General features: G+C 44.1%; 1 protein-coding gene across 1 annotated transcript in view; it reads left to right on the top strand.

Annotated features, from left to right (window-relative positions):
• Window positions 1–20,887, top strand: part of BATF (basic leucine zipper ATF-like transcription factor) — a 46,332-nt gene extending 25,445 nt beyond the window's left edge. The window contains exons 2-3 of the mRNA XM_069208455.1: window positions 5,450–5,554; window positions 19,978–20,887. Coding sequence (XP_069064556.1) covers window positions 5,450–5,554; window positions 19,978–20,175 — 303 coding nt within the window. The 3' untranslated portion in view covers window positions 20,176–20,887. The remainder of the gene's footprint in view (window positions 1–5,449; window positions 5,555–19,977) is intronic.
• The last annotated feature ends 307 nt before the right edge of the window (window positions 20,888–21,194 follow it).

Below are 21,194 nucleotides of genomic sequence, written 5' to 3'. Positions count from 1 at the left end.
GCAGTAGGCTACCACTTCTGCGGCAGACGTATTGTCTATCCTTCCTCTTTTGCAGGCCTTGGCTGCATGTGGTATTTTCTTCGCACACACATGCAGCCATAAACATATCCATACACAGCACTGAGGAGGCAACCTGAGCCCGGCAGCCCTAACAACCAATGAGCTTCTACCAATTGCCTTCCCAACCAATGCGAGATCATGGGGGCGGTCCTGGCAGGTATCTCCGTCTTTTAGTGAGTTTCTAACTTCCATCAGAGCGGAGCCCTTATGCTCAGCCTTAAGTGTTACTACCTGCGCTTGTCCTATTACTACTAGTAATCCTACTATCTCTAGTGATTCAATTGGTACTAATTTCCTCAATAGTATTGACAGTCCTACCATTCTTGCCAGTATTCATGACTTAAAACGACGTTCAGATGAGAAAACAGTACATTTTTATATTTGAAAATTGCACTTATTAGTTTCATTTGTAAAACAAGGATGTAATTAGACTCTTTGAAACTGACTCATAATAATACACCTTCTAATGTATATGTACTTTTTTTCATAACAAGTAGTGAAAAAGGCAGTAGGTATGGTATTAAAATGCTAACATATGCATTGTTAGCACATTAGAGCAAGATACAGAGGAAGGAGCAGTCATTAGTGGACAGAGAGAGCTATAGTATTAAAATAGTCCCTCATGCAAGCACTCAAGAAAGAAGAATATCTTCAAACAGCCAATAGCATTAGTTTATAAATGAATACTTCTTTGATTGTCAGAGTCTCAAGACAGTCGCTGATAGAGACTGATCGAAGAATGCCAGCGGTTGAAAGGGGCAGCCTCAAACCCAGCTCTTATATAAATTGTTAACTTTAGGTCTGTTTGACAGCTGTGCTCTTAAAATTCAGACCTAGATAAGGGAGTAAGTCGACATGATGAACTTGATAATGCATCAATTTGTAGAGTAGGAGATACCCTACCTCCCCCCAATGAGAACTATGTCTGCTTCTGGGCTGGTCCCAAGATGGTGACAAATATTAGTTTGAATAAAGGTAAAGCTCAGATAGGAAGGGAGTGAGGCTGGGGCAAGCACAGCTTTTCATAAACAGCGTGTACTTAGGCTTTTCCTGCACTGGAGTGCATTGCTGCCAGCCATTTCTGAAGTATTGCGGGCCTGGGCTGTTATATTTAAGCAAGGCCTGGACCATCTGTATGAAAAGAGTAAACCTGGCTGATCAATCTCTGGGCCATCTAGTGGAATCAGCCGTGCAAGCTGCAAAAACATTAATAAAATAGGGCAGCTTTGTTTTTAAGATTATAACTTTGTTGCAGCACTAGTGCAGAGTCCCTCAAAAAAGTGCAGGACATCATCGTGTTACAGTGATTTTTATTTTTTTAAACCTACAGAAAGCAATGAGAGTTACATATAAATGTACTTCCATTCATGTGTAAAATGTTATTTTTTTCTGTTTAGAACCTTTTTTTTTATGGGCTCGGTCTGGTTACATTTCAGTTAACAATTACTTTGCTGCTTCTTTAGCCATAAAGCTGCTTCATCAAAGTTTATTCCATAATGATGCTGAAAGAGTGGCCTGTGGAAGGGGGTGGTGTGCATTTGCAGCACGCGGGGTACGGAAGGGGTGGGTGGGCGCAAGAGGGGGGGGAGGAGGGAGTAAACATGAAACAATTTTTTTTAAAAAAGCGATTACCTTCACGCCGCCGCACCACTCCACTCCTCCGTCTCTTCTGCTTCATCGCTGCAGGCACAAGCTCCCAGCCTGCCCTGCGGCCAATCCTGACACTGCTCAAAGCAGCATCAGGATTGGCTGGGAACGCCCAGCCAGGGCGCTCCCAGGCAGACTGGGAACCTGTGCATGCTCTCTCCAGCCCGGCTTCTGTGTTGCTAGGCTGGTGAGAGCCTACTGCGCATGTGTGTTTGGCTGGCCAAACACACATGCGCACTGAGGAGTAGTGTTGTGCACTCCCCCTCACTGCTTGACACCCCTGTGGCCCTGCCCCTTTACAAGAAAACGATAATAAACACAGTTTATTATCGTTTTCTTGTAAAGGTTTTGCAGCTGTCGCTGCTGGCGGGGGTGGGGGGTGGTGCGACATTCATCCGCCCTAATGGAGGAGCCGCCCCTGGTGGTGTGGGTCTTGTAGGATGTGGGAGTATCTACATTATTCCTCGGCTCAGAAGGTCCTAGTCTGTCTTGCATTAAATGCTGTACTCTTGTCTTTCTGAACTTGAAGGCATAATTGTGCATTAGTTAAAGATTGAGGGTTCAACCGTTAGCAAATTGAGGAGTTATCAGACGCTGGACAAATGATTTGATGAAATAATTATGTAACAGTATTCAAAATCTAGGAGAGTTTGTGACGTAGATCAGACCATACCATTATTAATTGGCCCATATGTAATAATGTCACTAATCCTGTACCCTTATTCACATTTGATCCCAGACCCCTGCAAGTCTGTCAGAATATTTCATAGAAACAACAGTTATTTTAAAATAATTTAGTTTATATTATTAACAAATCAATCCACTCATATTGTTGGTCCGTAACAAACAATAATAAAATAGGTCCTTCATAACAATTTTAACCACTCCTAAAGCATTCATTCACTAAACCCAGAAAAGGCACAATTTAAATGTTTATGTTAAATGCATACACAAAACCCATCCTCCGAGTCACAACATCTGAGATTAAGATGTATTAAAAGCATTTAATAACATGTATAGATGATTCCATCTGAGAAACGCATATTATCAGTGAACACTGTTCCAACTTGTTCACTTCTTTCTTAAGCCTTCTTCGGGAGTATTCATATAACAACACCTCTTGGTAAGTAAACGCCATACTCATGAAGTCACCCGCTGTAATGTTTAGTCACCCCTCTGTAAAATGGACCATTGGAGAAAATCAAATTAAGGCTCTGGGGTGTTATGTGATATGAAGAGATTCATTGCCTGACAAATCCCTGCCTGATGTACTCAAACTGATATTTCCGTTTAGTTTACACATTTCATTCTTTTCATGAGAAATATCTCAAATCAACCTTCATTCTTTTCTATCACCTTTCTCTCCTTTTCGCTGCTTCTACGTCCTCAGCCCTTCTCCCAATTTTTAGGTCGAGCATAAGCGTTCGACCGCATTTATACTTTTAGTATACTTCTTATGGCTTAAAGCGATTTCATTTGTTGGTCGCAGTGTCCTTTAATTATTCTTGCTCGCTAGTGGTCAGTTCTGCCTTTTTCTCCCTCCTTTTTATATTTCAGAGCAATGACCAACTACTGTATTATTCCACTTTGGTTTCTTCATCTGTTTCTGTGACTGACTATTTCTGTTATTTCTTTGGTGCTCCCCTTTCACTGTGGGTGTTTTAGGTCAGTACCTGCCTGCGTTTTATTGCAGCATTCCTCCCATCTCCTCCCATGTCACTGACATTTGTTTTGGCTTTGTTCCAGTGCTGTCCTCGTTTACCTCTGGCTTCCAAAATAGGCTTATTTTACAAAAGACAGACCTGGTTGTTTAGCTCACTGCTCACGAAAGCCACAATATGCCCTTTCTGGTAGAATGTAGCTAAACCTAGAAGCAATGATGTGAGTCTTGCTTAGCCATGCAACACATCTGAGTCTCTGTCTCCAGGGCAGCTCCCTGCCAGCACTCACAAGACTGCACACAGGGCATTCCTTATCTCCTTTATTGGGGCCATCAATCTTCTCCGGCTGCTCTGCTCGTTGAAATGTGAGGCAATGATGCTTGCAAGACTTTTCTTTCTGTTTAAAATAAAAAGAAAACACTTTTCCAGCCTTATTTTCCAATTTCTGTTCAGACGTTTACAAAACGAGATGTAGTGCAGTCATCTTCTCGTCTCTCCTCAAGGGCTTGTGATTTCTGATGTCAGTAGCCACTAGCGACCACCAAACCACGGCAGGAAAATACAAAATTATGAGACAGGGTGGCAAGAAAACTCCAGTTCTGAATTTACAATTCAAGAAAATGTGAGACCTATTGCATTGCAAATGCTTGTTTTCTTTATGAGGGGCACTTCTGGACCATCAATGCTTGCCCTTTCTTTAATTCAGAATTCCTTTCTGTTCTCCCGGTCTCATGTTGCAGAAGCCCCCCAAACCCAACCAGCCCCTCGCTACTTCACTATCTTCCCTTTCTCTAGCTCTGATGGACAGAAGAGTGGGATTTTGAAATCTCTCTGTGCAATGTTTTATTTTACAAGTATTCTAACTATTCCTATTCCACTACGTATTTTTTCCTCTTTTTATACATCTTTATTCTCATTCCAGACCTTAATATTTGATACTGAGTTGGTGCAATTTTGCATTTTGACATTTTGATCATTTGCCTCTTCGGAGGTTCTTCAGTATAATTTTACCAGACTACGATGGTCCAAAATTGAAACTTTTCAGTTTTGCATAGTGCAGTCACAAGAGTCTCCTGTTAAAAAGAAGAAGAATATACTTCCAAAATTCAAAAAGATAACATCATCTGTCAGATTTAATGATTACTATGGTGAGGTTACATTTTGACTTTACTGGGGGGGAGCAGGCACACCCTGTATCTAGCTCGATTTTGTTATAACATTCAAAGCTGTTGAAGTAGTGACTACTTATGTATCATCAAATGAAGCCCATATTTAAATGTCTTAAAATGGGCCAGTGCCAAGGTATCAATTACAATATAAAAGTAAACATTCTGGGCCTGATCCACAAAGGTAAAACTTGCCCTTTTATGTAAGTTTACTATTTTTTTGGTATTCAGAAACTCATGGCGAAGGTTCAGGACATAAGAAAGATAGGCCTTTCATGTCTTTTTACATGTGGAGTCTACACAGTCGTACAATTACTATTTGTCAAATTAAACTTGTAGTTTGTGAATATCAAAAAATAGTAAACTCACAAGAATTTATAAATTTAACTTTGTGAATCCGGCGCTGAATGTCTGCAGACCACCTTGGAGAGAGGATAATGTGTTTTTGATACTTGACAAGCAAATGTTTATTTTCCTTTTTTAATCTATACATAGTGAAAACTGTCAATATCTAAGCATGTCTGTGACTTAGCTCATAAGGTGTAACTTGTAAATATTTTTAGATATTGAAAAGTTTGAATAAGTATTCCATTGGGACTTTTCTGTCAGTGATAGACTGGTTATTGTACATGGGACACCACATTCTTAAAATGAATTGAGAACCTGACATTGTGAAGGCCTCAAGTTGCTTTTCCAGCAGAAAGTTGGATCAAGGGGGACACACTTTCCCCATACACATACAAACACAGCTTATATCAGGAATTACCAGTAATTCCTCTGACCCTCAGCGAACACAGACGTGGGCTTGATAGGTGGAACCAGTGACCACAGATGAGTGTCATAGGCTGATGAAAAACACTGGAAATGAGGTTTGTGATAAATTGATTAATACTGGCTTCGTTGTTCGTTTTTAAGGATTCTTCAGACGATATGAGGAAGGTTCAGAGGAGAGAGAAGAATCGCATCGCTGCTCAGAAGAGTCGACAGAGGCAAACACAAAAAGCAGATACACTACACTTGGTAGGTGCTATAGCCCACAAAGACTCATCAACAGCCAAACACTAACTTTAGGGTGAATAAGGACATTTTCAATATACATCTGTGTTGTATTCACGTATTGCAGTAGTGTCTTCTCCATCCCTATTTAGTAACCTTAATGTAATGTGATGAGGGATCTTAGCGGTGCCTCTAAACAATAAAGGAGATGTCATGTCACACGTGGTCCTCCTTCCTTGGCACATGCCTGAGAAAGATGACTACTTATTTCATGACCCTTTCCACTTTGAGGCAAGTATTTTGGTAATCTTGCAGCTATTCTTCGTAAGTGGTATCATCAAAATGATCAAATTGGGCTGGGAGCAATTCCACTTGAATCTATTCAGAGGACTTCTGTTAGTCGTCTTTGTCCTCTCTCCTCACTCCTCTATCTCCTTTTACACGCGTCATCTTCACTGGTTACCATTCTCTTATCAGTGTAGATTTCAGTTTTTGTTTTTTTGTTTTCAGATGTTTTAACTATTTGGCTCCACTTTATCTGTGCTTGTTGATTTACACTTAACGTTCATAGTCGCCCCATGCACTCAGCTTCCTTCTGTCTGTTATCTTCACCCGATCCTCCCTCCGCCCGTCTTGTTGTACTTCTTTTGAGCCATTGGCTCCTTGGCTATGACACCATCTTTCCTCTTGAGTGAGATCTCCTCCAATTCTATTGTCTTTTAAGGCTCGGCTGAAAGAATGCTGGTTGACTAAATGTCAACGGTTTTAGCTTTGATGTTGACTATATTGTTCTGCATTATATTTTTGCTCTCATTCTTTGGAAAGAACTTTGAATATACATAGTGATAGAATGTCGGGCCACAGCTCTTGCTTTCCTCTCCATTGCAAGTGTATGGATGACATGGGCTTGATTTTGGGCCTTAGCAAGATTGCTGATGTATCTGTGCCACCCCTGTCCTTTAGAGCACTGAGCTGCATTTAGCATACTTTCTTAAATAGAGTTATGTGTGATGGTACTTTTAAGTTATGTATTCGCCTCTGGTTTAAACATTTCTTCTTGGAGACAGGCTGCTTTTGGCAAGAAATTTTGAGTAGTGGCCTTCCAGAGGATTAGATCAGTGGTGCTGACCGCGTGGGCTTGGTGTGTCCATGCCCACTTGCTTTCCATTGGAGGAGACATGGGTCATAAGGCATTGAGACAAGCTCCTGGACAGTGTTGGGCTGAAGCAGGCACGCCCACACCAAAGACACATTAAATGACATGTACCCTGTTCTGTCCAGTAAATTATCTCTCATCAACACCGCTAGACCTAAGTCTCTCCACACTAAACAGAAGGCATTTGAAATCTTTCTTCATTACATTTCCACTGGGGGGGTTATGGGAAAAAGATCTTGGCAGCACTAGTGGTGTGGCCCATGATGGTTAAAGCCCTCGCCTGACCGCTGGGGAATCATATGACACCACCACATGAGTGAGAAGGAAAATGTGTCACTGCAGCCTTTGATGACCCTCCACACAACTAGGCCACATAGGCTTCCCTGGTGCACATTGCCACCCGGAAATGAGTACTTACCTCCTTCGTTCAGCATGAGCAGTGACAGTAAACGAGGATTCAGAGTGCGCTGGGCACCGAAGGGACACATACAATAGTGGCATATTGTAAATATTTCTATGTTGTACAGAAGAACGTGTTGTGCTTGACATCATCTGCTGCTTCGTTGTGCTTATAATTGTTAAGAAACTAGTTACAGTCTTTAAGGGGCTCGGTGGGCCCTGTCCGTTTATCTTCTCGTATAGTGATCAGCGTGGTCTTCTCCATCTTTGTTTTTGTAACTTTAACGTACCCCGACATCTGAGCCCGGCAGTGCCTGCAAAGTATGCAGGAGAATGTATGTCACATGAGGTCCTTTGATTTACTGTATTTTGTTTATAAAATAAATTAATCTTGCGACCATTCTTGGTAAATGGTGTCACCCAACACAATCATATTGGGCTGGCAGATCCCTCTCAATTTCAGATGCATGGGTCATAATAGGCTTGATGCCAACTCATTCTGACTCGAGGCAAGAATACTGAAACATCTGTGCCATATCTTCTGCTGTTATTTGAGCACTGAGCTACTTTCAGCATACATTGCTCAATGTCGTTTTTAGGTTTCGACTGCAGACATCTTTCAGCCATTTATTACTGAAGAACCTTTGTGTAAATAGGCTGGATTATAGGGCAGCTTGTTGCTTACCATTGGTTGCCTTTCTTTTCAATCTCATTTGCTTGCTTCTTATTCAATGCCTTTCCTTTTTTCTTCTTGTGTTTCTCATCTTGTCAAAGACCTTTTGTATATGATAGGCCGGCCTTTGGGTCAGCCTGTTGCTTACCATTGGTTGGATTTCTTGTCAATTCTGTTTGCTTGTTTCTTATTGAATGTATTTTCCTCTTCTTGTGTTTCTCCTACTCCCGAATCAAAGCGTTTTTACCATCCTTTTTAATTCAATGAATTTTATCCTCCCACAGCTTCACATCGAGGATATTATTTCTTCTTTCTCTTTTAACGTTCCACAGGAGTACATGAGTTTTCATGCTCTTTCCCCGATGTGCTGCTTCCTCCTTAAATCCTGCCCGACTTGCGCGCTCTGCGTTGCGGTGCCTGCTAGCTCATCTGTTGTCACCCCCTCACACCGTTCCACTCAGCATTATTTTGTAGCATTTTCTAAAGTCCACTGCCGCCCCTCTGTCGGATTTTTAAAAAGTATTTATTTGATTTTCTTTTGCCATTGCAATTTGCAACCAGGCAACTCCTTTCAAAATAACTCATTTCTGAATTAGATACTTTTGTGCACTTTTATATATTTTTAATTATCGCTCCTAGATATGTCTGCCATCTTGGAATGGAAAACTGAAAAAAAAATTATCCATCACAACTTCATGACGCATGGATGTGCATGCATTGTGACACATGCATGTGGGTGTGCATCATGAATATTAAATGCAGAATATCGTGGGACACTAATTTCACAGACAAAATGCTGAAAGCTAAGTATGTATAGATTTTCTATACCTAATGCCATATCTATGTACTTTGACGATATGGAAACAGTAATAGATTTACTTCTTTGTATGCACTTCCCTTTTAATATTTGTCCCTCGATATTTTAGTAATTATATTAATGTGCCACAATATTCTTGTACTCAGTATTCCAGAGTACAGTCATGCATGAGTGTGTATGTGTTCACGTTGGGGCCTTCGTATTGCCATAACGCATACATGCCCATGTATGATAATGCATGATTGATTATAGACAACATCCTGCTGCTTTTTTTTCCTCTATGCTGCCCAGCTTTGCTAATCACATTTTCTTTTTCTTTTTGCTGATGCTGACCGGTGTTGGTAAAAAAGCATTAGCAAACCGTTGGTGCGTTTGCCAATGTTTGTTGATTGTGATGCCTTCGAATTGCGTACTCAATATGTGAGACCATTTCTTTGGGGGGGGGGGGGGTAGACTGAGTTTTGCAGGGCATTGTGGATGTCATCCCCAGGGTTATTTGCTTTGTGTGGCCGACCTAGTAGGCTTGGATGTGACCATGCCCACAAACTCTCCTTTGTAGAAGGTATGAGACATATTGCCTAAAAGTAGGGTGACCAGGACAGGTTAGACATAAAAGCAGGACTAAAGCTTTTAGTCTCACTTATATATCTGGCCCGTCCGGTTAAAAATAAAAAAAAAGAGAGAGAGTGTGTGTGTGTGTGTGTGTGTGTGTGTCTGTGTGGGCAGCAGAAGTATCTAAGACTCTAGAGGTGCATGTGGAAGGAGAGCATAACTTTCACTTCCAATTCGCAAATTGACCTGACTTTTGCCCCAAAAACCGGGACATTTATGTAAAATGAACAAAAGCGTTGGGACACTGGACAGTCCTCAGGGACTGTGCTGGGAAATCAGGGACGTCTGGTCACCCTACCTTGAAGTCAACTCTAATAAACACAGTGTTGAGCAGATGTTGCCATGCCCACACAGCAGGCACATTAAAGAGTCATCAACTCACGGGAAACGGCTCTCAGCAGCACGGGTGGTGTGATCCAGGCTGGCCTTACCTCTTAGTGTGCTGCCTGGGAAGCAGATGACCATCAAAGCAAGATGGCGAAGGGAAACGAGGCACCAAAGCCTTCGGTGCATGTTCTAGGCCAGGGATACTCAAAGTACGGCCCGCGGGCCTCATGCGGCCCCTCTGACCTTTACATGCGGCCCCTGGGGCAACAGCAGCACTGGGCAGCTGTTTGCTCGAGTCTCACTAACAAAAATATTAAATACACACACAATCATTTATTTCAAATGTAATTGGTGTTAAAGAAAGGAAGTAACTAGGGACTCCTGCACTTAACTTTAGAAACGCCTTCATTTTTAAAGACATCTTGCAGCATAAGTGTAAAACTAAGACAGTCTCTTCAAAATTAATTAAGTGTATTTAGTTAACATGCAGAACCTTTTCGCCTTAGTACAATTTATTTTATCAGTGCATTTTAAAGTGATAGTTTTCAAACATAAATTTGGAAACATTAATTATTTCCCTTACCCTGAGAACACCACCAATAGTAAATTAAAGAGGCAAGACACTTGGTATGGGCACTTTATGGGTGGCCTGGGTTCCTATCATACATAAACAACATTATAGTTTATTAAATCAAACATAGAAGCAGGTTTTGTGCAGCTCACACCGTGAATCATGTATTTCGAGGTCATCTTAAATGTGATAATGCAGAAAAAGGAGGGAAAGTGACACTAAACAATTGCCTAGGATCACAAAATTTGGAAAAGTGGGTAAGCCGGGATTAATTCCAGGTTTTCTGTTTTCTCATTTGATTATTTCACCCACTAGATGTATATCCTTTGCTTCCCTTACACCTACCTTGCCACCAATCCCCCTAGTCACCCCACCCGACTGCCACCGCCCTGGCATTAATGCGGCCCCCAGGCACGTCACAGACCAAACTTTTTGGCCCCTGGGAAAATGTTTGTGAGTACCCATGTTCTAGGCAATTAGGCCACACAGGCTGCCATGCAATACACTGCTAACTGGAAATGACATCCAGCCCACGCTGTGTGTCAACATCACTGATGGGAAATGAGGCTACACAGTCAGTGGGCACCAAAGTGACAAGGAAGAAATTTGTGGTGTGCACTGGGGACACGACATGCATCTGTGAGTCCGCGGTACGAGGCATGGATGTTAAATTAGGTCACGCAGCCCACAGACCAGTGCCCCCCATGAGAGAGACTTAGGAAGCCATTTAGAGTTTGGCCGAACGGGATCCTCGCGGCCACATGGCCTCAGCTAGAAGCCACGCGAGGGCACTGCGATGCTGTTTAGGGGAAATGCAGTGGCTCCCGCGCTCAGGGAGAAAACTTTCTGCACGTCATGATCAATGTTTTTGCCCTGAAAACACGTCTGCTTTTAGAGTTTGTTTTTAGAAAAAAAGTATTTCCACTGCACTGGCGGTTCCAGTGAGCTGAGGACTAGCCACCGCCTTAGTCTCAATGAGGCCTTCAGTCCACACAACTCACAATGCGAGGTGGGGACCGTGTGTAGGTGACCAGGCTGCTGTTTGCACTGGGGACAGGAGTTGAGGCAGTGCAGCAACAGACACACACCTGGAACACCTAAATACGACTTCCAGTCCACAATCTGTATTTGTGGCACTGGCAGGAAATGTGTGCAAGTTCCAAGAAAGGAGACAGTGCAGCCTGTGGTATGTCCCACAGACACGAAAGTAAGCCACAGCCCGCAGTGTGAAATGGGAACAGGAAATGGTCCACACTACCTATAGCTTGCACTGGTGAACGGAAGTGAGGTATGGCGCTGAAGTCTGCACCGCATGCAGGACCGAGAACGCTGACAGCATGCCCAGGGAAGAGGAGGGAAAGATGATGTGCTGCAGCCTGCAGTGAAGCCATGTAGAGGGAATAAGGCTGGAAACCCACAGTGCTCACCAGGGATCTAAAGTGTAAGAGACGGTGGTGCCTGATGTGTGCAAGGCACGAGCAACGTGAGGCAGTGCTTAATTTGTAAATAAAATGGTGCCGGTGCTCAAAGCCCCTCCTCTTAAACACGCGGCTGCTGCAATTAAAATGTGTGAACACGGAATACTGAGGCGGCCTAATCCTGGAGCCACCTCGGGCCTCTTTAATCCATATAAAGCCACCCCCTGCCCCTTCAGCTCACTCTTGCAGCTTTCTACTTTCTCCCTTTGTGATGCTTTTTCGTTTTTCTCTTCCTCCATCTTTCCCATATGTGTCTTTTGCCTGCAGCAAATGCTTGAGCCAGAAGAATAAGCGACGGCCCTCAAAAATAAGTGCTGGTGCTCAGCACCGGAAACAACAAGCACAAATTAAGCACTGACGTGAGACCACGTGGATCACACGACGTACTGAAAGCGAGCCTCCAGAGATTCCGGTGCACACCACGGACAAGAAATTAAGTTGTGCAGTGTGGCACTATTCACGGACATAGCACTCTGTGGTGCTGCACTGTGGTCAGTGAGGAAATTACAATGAGGGAAAAGCCTATGGTTTGAAATGGGGGCAAGAAATAAGTACTGATCAATAGTGCACACTTGGTACAAAGCAAGCCCCTAAAGACTACAGTGCATGGCGGACTAGAAATGGGGCCTATGTGTGCATGCTTGAATGCACTGCCTTACTTCCAGTCCCCAGCATAAACCACAGACTGTATCCTAATTATGTGAAATCCTTGCGTACCTCGGGTGGTACAGGCTGATTTCCTGAACCATTAGGGGCATATTTACAAGGAAGTGGAGCAGCGTGCCAAAATTGGCAGCGCTGCGTCACTTCAGAAACGCAGGGATACACCATATTTACAAAAATACGGCGCACTCTTGTGTTTCCCCTAGTGCTATATTTAGCTGTCTAGTGCCAACGCAGGTATGATTGTCTATGTGCAGGAAGGAGTACCTTCCTGCACATAGACAATCATTTATGGCCTTTTGCAGAATGCAGCACACTTAGAAAAAGCAAAAACAAAGAGAAATTAAAGTATTTCTCCTCATTGCACCATGCTAACGCCACCCCTGTGGTGGCATTAGTTTTTGGTGCTGCCTCAGATTTACATTCCCTGGTAAATCTGGGGCAGTGTCAAAAAGCAATAGGTGTTGCATGGGTACGCCCACAGCAACACCCACTGTACGCTTCTCTGTCACAGAAAATGGTGTTGGGGGCCCATATTACAGGGCGGTGTTAAGCCACAAGAAGTGGCTTAACACCGCCTTGTAAATATGGCGCAGGGCCCAGCCCCACCGGAGCAAAGCAATAAGTGACACTCCAGTGCGATACAGGCTTGTAAATATGCCCCTTAGAGTTAAACTGGCCATATGGGACTCTGATAAGCTCCTGATATGCTGAGGCCTAGGGGGCTTTTCTCGGGGCAGAGAAATCGTCAGGTATCTAACCTGGTAAACAGTTCTGAGGGAATACACTGAATTTTCTTTTAGATACCTGTATCATTTCCTTGCCAAATCCTCCTGGAAGACGGATTGTCTCGCTCACAATACTCACTCGGTAAAGTATGGGCCTGGTATGCATACATTTCCAGTCCACCACTACCCCCGCAAAGCTTTCAAGTTTCCCAGGTTTAGGCATTAGTGCTTCATTTTTTATGGTTGGATCAAGAGGATTGTAAGCCCTTAAATGCTCCACCGGTGGAATCACAGGCAGTCTTTCTTGCTGATTTTTCCTTTGGTGGTCTGAATGCTTCATCGATTGTGACATGGGCTTTGGTGATAGACAGGCACTGTGTCTTAACAAGGAACTGGAACACAGAAGGAGTACTGATCACTCCCTTTTAGGGCCTATTTTTAGTTCCAATCCCCCTGGACGCATGCTCTTCCCTTTGGTAGTAGCTCAGGGTCTAAATCTTCTCTTTCCAGCTCTTTTGTCGCAGGTGACTGTTCCAGAAACAGTACCAGATGGTTTGTGCTTCCTGGAAATGAGGTGTATGCTATTTTCATTGGCGACTCTAGGGCAGTGGTGCCAGAGCTAGTCCTTCTGGCATGAAGGTGCAGGCCTACTCCAGGCTATGCCAGAAAGAGTTTGGAGGCATTACCCACTAAACAAAAAGATGATACAGGTTCTGGAAAGCACGGGCAATGAAGAATGCCACATGGGCCTGCTCTTGTTCTGTGCGTCTCTTGTTTGCAGGTCTCATCGATTCTGTGGCACCTTGGGCAGACCTACATTTATGTCTACCAGCAATACATCTCGTGTAATGGTAGGACAGATTTTCCTCCCTCTATAATTGCTCAATTGGGGGAGGAAGGGTCGTTGTACACTGAGCAGCGGTGGACACATCTGGCCCATCTATGAGCTTTGAATCTGTTGGCTCTCACCTTCGATGCTTCAAGGCTCAGGGTGAGGTGATGAGCTAACCTGGGGGACTTATTGTCTACCAAAATCTCTGTTCAGAACAAGAGACTCAATGGTCCTGCACGTGGAAGAAAATATTTGTGATCATGCCTGTGCTCCTAGTATAAGTTCACACAGCCCAAGACCAACTGGTCGTGGGAAAAAAACAGGCAAAATGGTGGCAAAGTTCTAGGTAAATCAAGTTGGGAAACGTGTTCCAAGTCCTTTCACTTAAATCTATGGATAGAAAATCATCTATACGCGCTCTGCTGTTCACATCAGAAGAGTGGGCAGATTGGTAACAGGTCGTCTAGCTCGAGATTTACCTTTCCACCCTTCCTGTACTGGTATTAATATTTTAAGTTACTGTACACAGTGAAGGTTTCAGTCATTCATTCACTCATACATTAAATCATTCATTCATTCTACCCTGGCGCACTGTGTAGCTCTAGAGATGCCTCAGGAGATTTGAGATCGATTTGCAGCTCCCTTCTATGGCCCCTTTGCCTCCAGGGACAGTGGATTCCTACCAGCCTTTTGCTCCGTACTTTTATGAGAGGAGTCATGGGGGTTGGCTGGCTTCCTAGCCAACTGACCAACACTTCTGTTCTAACCATTTCCACCCCTCCCCAATTTGCGGCTCCATACCAGGCCTCTAGGAGAAACAGGTATGCTCATCAGGCTTAGGCTTGATCTGCAGTCCTCTGCCTATAGGAGACGTCACAATCTATAGGTCCAAAATAAACAATATGTGTCTAGCAGAGTAGGCAGATGCATATCATATATTCATGACACCTGCACAGTTGTCACATCAATAATGTTATTGCAATTGTTGCAGTTAGAATGTGAAAGATGGCATATAATGTCATCAGTGATGTTTGGATTAACTAGCTGTGCATGGTGAAGGCGTGAGGTCCAGTTACTTGAAAGAAATCTAACTATAACTGCTGAATTTCTATAGTTTTGTATGAGTAAATTCAGAACTTAAGTATAATGTCCCTGTAACCTTTGTTTTTTTTCTGTGAATTTCTATGTTTTTTTTTAACACAGTCATTTTCATGGCCTGAGGCCAACCCCCTGTAAGCACCCAACCTTGCACTGTGCACAGCCTTCTCTTCTGTGCAATAGGGGTTGCCCACAAGGTTTGGCCTGCAGCCAATCCCTGTGGCCAACCCCCCTTAACCACCCAACCCAATGCTGTGCACGGCCTTTTGCGCAGGCACAGCGGAAGTTGACCGTGGCCTCTCTGGATGTGAGAATAGGTGTGAAAAGCTGTATCTGGGGGAAAGGGTGGCTGTTAGTGTGTCTGTCTGAGTGTGAGAGTGCATACATCAGTGTTTTAGTGGATGCATCAGTATGTGCCGGGGTCTGTGAGTGGGTGCATTCGGGTGTCAGTGTGTCTATGAATGGGTGTGTTTTTACTTTTTTGCAGCAAATTTGAGAATATTGGGAATTTGCAGCAAAAAAATAATTTAATAAAATGCTTTTTTCCTGTGGGGGACCCGTCTGGGACCCCCCACCAGTGCCAAGGGATCAGGGTGTCCCTACTCTGGCCCCTTTTCTTTTTTTTAAATATTTTTTTCTGGGATGCCACTCAAGCCGAGTCCCAAGATGGCTGCCAACTCTTCCTGGTTTGAAGTGTTGGCATCCAATCCGAGTTTTGCATTTCCCTGCACAAGCTCGTCTTTGTTCGCGAATACTTCACTGCCAGAGATATACAAATTTGAATTTCCCTAAATGTCTCAAAAACTACTGAACGGATTTACACCAATATGTGAAAGCATAATCTGCTTGCCGAAAGATAGCTTTCTGCCAAATTTGGTGTAATTCCGTCCAGTGGTTCGGGCTGTAGGTGTGTCTAAGGAATTCTGGAGAGGGCATTTCGATCACCTCCTCCCCCTCACATATAACCACTTCTGATATTGACTTCCCTCATTGGACTGTGCCTGTCAGCGTGGGAGTTGGGAGGTTATGACTTCTTCCCCGTGCAGCTCGTGTTTCCAAGCAGGGCCCACTCTTGAGCCATTAAGACTTTTGCATCTTGGCTCCTTAAAGAGATGGGTCCAAGGTTGTGGGTGGCTTGGGATTTGTTTCTAGCTTTCCTCTGCCTTTCTGAGGCCTGTCCTGTTTTACTGGAAGCTATAACGTGTGTGTACAGGCCTGGAGACTTGGCTTCCTTGGCCATTGGCTCTCAATACGGTTTCTATAGTTGTAAAGATTCCATCTTTGTTCCCCAGGCGGCTTCTTGCTTCCATTTGAATGGCAAGGTTCTACTATCAATAGTCTCCTCAAAGCCCAGACCCACTTCAGAATCTGTCATGCTGTGGGAATATGTTTGTTTTCACCAGGCATCTATTCAGCAACGGAAGAGCCTGTTTGTATCCTTTGTGCCCTCCAAACAGTGATTAATAAGTGCCTGGGCCCAAGATATTTCTCAGGAGGCCACTGCAGCCTTCACCGCCCACTCTCCCAGACAGCGATGTCAGATGCCTGTATCAATGCTACCTCCTCCTCATCACCCTCCTACGAAGGTGACAGTCTGGGCTATTCCTGTGCGTACACAGCTGTTACTATGGCCTGGAGGTGCTAGTATTAATATATGTTGTATGTAGTTTCTATTGTTAAATCATGTGCTGATTATTTTTTTTAACAGATAGACCCTCCACCATGTTGTATACTGTCATAAATGTGCTGTGTAAAGAAATAAGTGCCTGTGCCGAGAACTAGCAAACACCGGCACAAATTAATCACCGCCCAGACAAGGAGTAAGTTATCTGTATCGAAAACTGAGCAAGAGGGTCTGGCCCATCATCAGCATGGCTTATGATGTGCTGAATACCACCACATATGATAACTGCTAGGTGTTTCTCTACCCAGTGTTTGGCTCACATTGTAGGCTGGATGTGGGTGATCTAAGGGAGGAGACTGTTGGCACGGAGGTTCTGTCTTCCATATCTTCTGTTCCACAATCTGCTGTGCTCTTTAACCTCGCAGGTGTCCGCATTCTAATGTAGTGTCTGTTTTTTTTTTCCAAAGAGTGGTAAAAGACTCAAATATGCATTTCTGGTCTGAGTTGAGGAAGAGGAGTAAGGGAGATAAAGCCACATTTAACTGCTGGTGCTCCGCTTCTCTTCCTCGTTCCAGTCCTTACCTCCCTTCTGTCTGCTCAGTAAGGTTCTTCGGTCACTTGGCTCTGGAGATCTGCTCAGGAGAAGCCCAGTAAAGGTTTCCTTTTCCAGCCCCCCTTGGAAGGAAAGACATTTACAAAAGCTAAAAGATGCTAGAGCAGGGGTGTGTGATCTGTGGAGTGGGATGTAGCAAAGAGAATTGGAGCAATGGGGTTACCAGTGAGTAACCAGAGCATTTCCTGCAGGCAGTACTGCGGTCGCAATGCGAAAGTTTCCTAGTGCCCAGGAGTCTGTTCATACTTTTAGGCAGCCTGGGAGACACAAGGGACCAACTAAGAGCTGTTTCTCATGACAATAAATGGTTGTAGGAAATCACAGCGACATTGCCCCGCGCTGTCAGCAGTTATGCTGACGTCTACAGCGAGTGCAACATATGACTGGCTCTACCTGTTGATGGGCTACATCTCAGTCCTTCCAGCTTCCATCCTGTCACAGACACCAGCTTGACATGACTGACTCTAAACCATCATGAGAAGGCCTACTAGAGTCAGGAGGCTGACTTGTGGTTAGCTGTGGTCTGCACTAACCCGTTGACCACCGGGCTGCCCTGTGAAATATCCACACCTCCCCTTAGCCCCTTCTGCATCTGAATAAGTTTTTTTAGGGTTTGGCATAGAGACAGATTTAGTTGCTTTGCTAGCCTCGTGTAATTTGACAAATCCTTAATAAATACTCTTGTACATACATAGAGCAGTTTTAAGCCAGACCTCTTCCTTTGGTCTGTTGAGCTGTCATTCACATTTCACGTTCACACACCACAGCAAACATCAGGAGGCAGTGGTTCTGCAGACTTCAGCCTTTGACTCTTCCGCACGGTGAGTAATGGAGAAGTGCTTTATCACATCTGCAGATCTACCTAAAGAAAAGTGCACTGAGATCCAGTGGGCCAGTCCTTTACAATGCCAATGTTTTTCCCCATTTTCCCCTTTTATATCTGTTTAATCTCTTTTCAAGTTACAGCAATTCAAAGCCATTAATACCTTTTTTGCACACATAAGAATATTTTCCCGTGATGTACATTAAAAGTAAAGTATAAAGTGTTTATGTACCTGTTCTAAGTACCCCTGGCTGCTATGAAACACCCCCGCTATGCAAACAGCTCAACAAGCAGAGGATAAAATAAATACACTTATATAGACAAACAGGAATACAGTTACTAATGTATGCAGACTAGCAGAGCTACAAACACCAAACCACATAGAACAGAAAAACAAGCACATATGTACAATACTCTAACAACATGCACAGACCCGTGCCCATGGACAGACATATAGGTGCACAGACACCCTTGCATCATGGACAGCATCTAACAGACATACTGGCACATTTGCACACAGTCTGATCGTTATCACATAACTATGCCCGCACCAACATCGCACATACAGACACCCATATACACAGAGGCAACACAAGCGCACACAGGCACAAACAGTATTGTATTGTATTGTAATAGTATTTAAATAGCGCTTACTACCCCTGACGAGGCGTTGAAGCACTTTTCGGTGATTAGCACGCTACTCTGGAACCCAACAAGAATTAGTGATGGATTAGTATCGGGAAATAATGAGTACTGTTTTAGTATTATTATGAGTTAATTTGAGCCGCGGATATGAGAGTTTGTAACAGTACACATGCAGGCACACATTCAGTTATAGGCAGCATGCAAACAGGCACACGCGTGGTGGAAGGGTGAATGGAGGCGACGTTGAAGGGTGGACAGATGGATGTAAAAACAGATAAATAATTGATGGAGGTAAGAATCAGTTTTCATACCCACTTAATCTTTAGACTCTTTGGAGCAGAAATCAAATTTGAAGGGTGAAAGGAGTTGACTCTCAACACTCGTTCAATCTTTGACCTCTCTTTTGAGAATTCACTTCCACTGGGTGATGGAATGCTTCATTAACAACTTTCATCCAATCCCTGGCTTCTTTGGCAGGGTTGCCTGCGGATCAGAATACAGCGCCCTCTACAGGCTTGTTCTGTCATTGGCCTTAGTGGTATAATGACGAACATGTAACACTGTAATTCAGCACCTGCATCTTTCTGTTACTAACATGTACCAGACATAGGGCTCGCAGGTTGCCCATGGATGCCAAACACGGTGTACCCATTTGCAGACTCTTACAATCACTATTATGTGAACTATTAGTCCTACTGGTTCTATTGAGGCAACTTGGCAAATGCACGTATTGTTACGCTAACCTCCACCATATATTGAGTGATTTCACAACCATAATTACACTGCAGTGGGCGTGCTTTCATTTCCACACGTTTCATTTTCTACTCAAAGTACATTCCATGTTTATATTGACAACTGGTCTTTTTTTACTCTTTCTGACATGAAGCGTACCGTGCTATAAATCAGTGTAATGGGACAAAACAGAGATGATGATTGTAGCCAGGGAATGCAGTGGCGATGCGTAAAAAAACGAACACATACATTAGTATCCTTAAATGTAAGGAACATATTCATACCTTTCAGTCTCAACACATCTAAAAGGGAATCATCTTTTTTGGAAAGAGGATTCTTTAGCTTGGTGGAGTTCAGTAATTACATTCAACGCTTTGTTCTAAAATAGTTTCTTTGAAGTCTGGGTTTGTTTTTGAACAGCGCCATCTTGACAACTGTAAGTTAGGAAGGCAGAACTGCTAAACTCTACTTGTAATGCTCAACACTTGCACAGTACCCTTGCTTCTTCCTTCACAATTCCATGTTCTACCAAAGTCCTTTTTTCTAGAGTTGAAAGATTTGGTTTCACTGCTGTACTATCCCAAACCTAAAAAGAGTGGAGCAGTCAGAGGGCCTAGACCTATGCTTCTCAATAACCCCTGTGCTTTTGCTTTCAGGAGAGTGAAGGCCTTGAGCGGGAGAACAGTGCCCTTCGCAAGGAGGTGCGGCGCCTGACGGAGGAGGTGAAGTACTACTCATCACTGCTGAGCTCCCATGAGGCACTGTGCTCGCTGCTGCCCGCTGCCCTCCCCGACGTCACCTATGGGCCGCGAGCCTTCCAGCCACTCATTAGCACGCCGCGGTTCCAGCATTGACCAGGATGCGCGACAGACACTCGGATGAAGTGATGCCTCGGCTGAAGGAATGCATTCTCTTGCACAGCACCCCGGGTTGGATACTGTCTCAAGGCCCCTAAGCTTTGTTCTATGAGCAAGGACGTCAAAAGTGTTGTGGGTGGATCATTGGAGAAAAATGAGAGCGCTCGACTGCTGAGGGCTGAGCTGAGCAAACTGGGGTGTTTCAGCACTGATGGTGGAGGGAACATCCTCCAAGCATGTCTCAGGAGACCGGTTTGGACACTATCTAGCTCAGGACTAAGCATTCGATGGGATGAATTGTTGGGGTACGCCATTCCACCTGCGAAACCAATGGCATTGGCTTGACCAAGGGGTTGCAGGAATCGCAGTCACTTACTGCTTGTGGGTGAGGGACACGCTTGTACAGAGGAGAAGTCTTAAGAAGTGTGGAGATGTCACCAATAAACATCAGTGGACCAGAAAAGAGGATGCAGAGCCTGTCCGTGGTGTTACTGATGCCCTTTACCAACCTGTACCGATAAGGAGACACAGTGCCATCCTGGCGCTGGGACCTGGGTTAGATGCGGTGCCACGCTACAGATACCTGTGTGTCCTGTAGGGTCATTCTGCCCCTGACTGTGTGTGCTGGACCCCTGTGTACTCTAAAGTCTTGTTTCAATGTGTTAGAAGGTTGTATGTGATTCTAGATTAAAAACACACACAAAAACTACTTAGAAACGTGGTCTGAAAAAACATTCTCCAAAAACGTGTTTCCACAATTTTTTGCAGATGAAAAGCATGCAGGTAATGTCACAACCATCCTTGTGATTGTCGAACATCAAGACAACCGTCCCTTTTTGCAGGAGCACATATACCCCTTGTATCGCTTTTAGGGTGGATCCCTTTGCCCTATTCTTCCTCCTCACAGCCTGCTCCCTCTTTGCCTTGTTTGTGGAGGGGTCTCTCCTCGCACCCCCCTCATGTTTCTCGCCCCCTCTCTTAATCCATGTCCCTGTATTTCAATCAACTTCTCCCTC

Source organism: Pleurodeles waltl, chromosome 9 (genome assembly GCF_031143425.1).
Source record: "Pleurodeles waltl isolate 20211129_DDA chromosome 9, aPleWal1.hap1.20221129, whole genome shotgun sequence".
Lineage (NCBI taxonomy): Eukaryota > Metazoa > Chordata > Amphibia > Caudata > Salamandridae > Pleurodeles > Pleurodeles waltl.
This window is presented reverse-complemented; position numbering and strand designations above follow the sequence as displayed.